The following is a 1419-nucleotide window of genomic DNA, read 5'->3' on the forward strand; positions in this document are numbered from 1 at the left end:
AATCTATGTTCTTAGGCAGAATAAGACATTATATGTAAATCACTGAAGAAGTTATTAAAAAAAAGAGTAATGTTAAAATCAATAGCCCTCACCAAGGAAATTCTGGAAGAAAACTATAAAATGAAAGTTGTAATCTAGAACCCTTTTCTATATACTGCTCCTCATAGTGTATTTAGAAGAAGATTGTCCATATTTAGACAGGATGTCAATGGGTCTGCATCTGAGAGGCAGGAAGAAAAGTCCTTGTGGTCGTAAAGTAGATATTTTACGTAACTTGCCATGCTCAGCAATGCAATGAAGAAAGAGCAAGAAATGTGGGGATGAATGGAAGAGTGTTTACAGAAAGCACTGAAGTTTGACTGTTTTGTTTTGATTTCCAGGCTCAGATGCTGATCTCATCATTGCCCTCCCCACTGGAGTGGGATCCTGAAACTGGGTGGTGATTTAACAGCGAGCTCCATGGCAAACATAAACTCCAGTAATACCCTGTCCTCCACATTCTATCTCACAGGTATCCCTGGCTATGAGGAATTTCACCACTGGATATCCATCCCATTCTGTGTCCTCTACCTTGTTGGAATAATGGGCAACTGCACCATCCTGCATATTGTTCGGACGGACCCCAGGCTCCACGAGCCCATGTACTACTTCCTGGCCATGCTCTCCCTCACTGACATGGGCATGTCCATGCCCACAATGATATCACTCTTCAGGGTGTTGTGGTCCATTTCCAGGGAAATCCAGTTCAATATCTGTGTGGTCCAAATGTTTCTTATTCACACTTTCTCCTTCACAGAATCATCTGTGCTCTTGGCCATGGCCTTTGACCGCTATGTGGCTATCTGCCACCCTCTACGATATGCTACCATTCTCACACCAAGACTTATTGCTAAAATTGGAATTGCAGCTCTGCTTAGGAGTGCCTTTGCCATGATTCCACTTCTGGCCCGGCTGGCCTTCTTTCCTTTCTGCCACTCCCACACCCTTTCTCATTCCTATTGTCTACACCAGGACATGATTCGCCTTGCCTGTGCTGACACCATGTTTAATATTATATATGGGTTGCTTCTGGTCATTGTGCTGTGGGGCATGGACTCTCTGGGTATATTTGTGTCTTATATGTGCATCCTTCAGTCAATATTAAGAATTGCATCACGTGAGGGGAGGCTTAAGGCTCTCAACACATGTGCATCCCACATCTGTGTTGTACTCATCCTTTACGTGCCTATGATTGGGCTCTCTATCGTCCATCGTTTTGCCAAACACTCTTCCCCACTCATCCATATCTTCATGGCTCATATCTACTTATTGGTCCCACCTGTGCTCAATCCAATCATCTATAGTGTGAAGACTAAACAGATCCGCCAAGGAATCCTCCATCTGCTTTTCCCCACAAAAGTCAGTTCTACTGTGATGTAG

General features: G+C 43.9%; 1 protein-coding gene across 1 annotated transcript; it reads left to right on the forward strand.

Moving 5' to 3' along the window:
• The first annotated feature begins 459 nt into the window (after positions 1 to 459).
• LOC131821185 (olfactory receptor 51L1-like) lies at positions 460 to 1419 on the forward strand. The gene has a single exon (XM_059157066.1). It carries the CDS (start codon positions 460 to 462, stop codon positions 1417 to 1419), a length of 960 nt encoding a protein of 319 aa, XP_059013049.1.

Source organism: Mustela lutreola, chromosome 1, assembly GCF_030435805.1.
Source record: "Mustela lutreola isolate mMusLut2 chromosome 1, mMusLut2.pri, whole genome shotgun sequence".
In the NCBI taxonomy this organism is placed as follows: Eukaryota; Metazoa; Chordata; class Mammalia; order Carnivora; family Mustelidae; genus Mustela; species Mustela lutreola.

Excerpts from the sequence above, each read along its gene's own strand:
- LOC131821185 (XM_059157066.1), top strand. The coding sequence starts at position 460 with ATGGCAAACATAAACTCCAGTAATACCCTGTCCTCCACATTCTATCTC.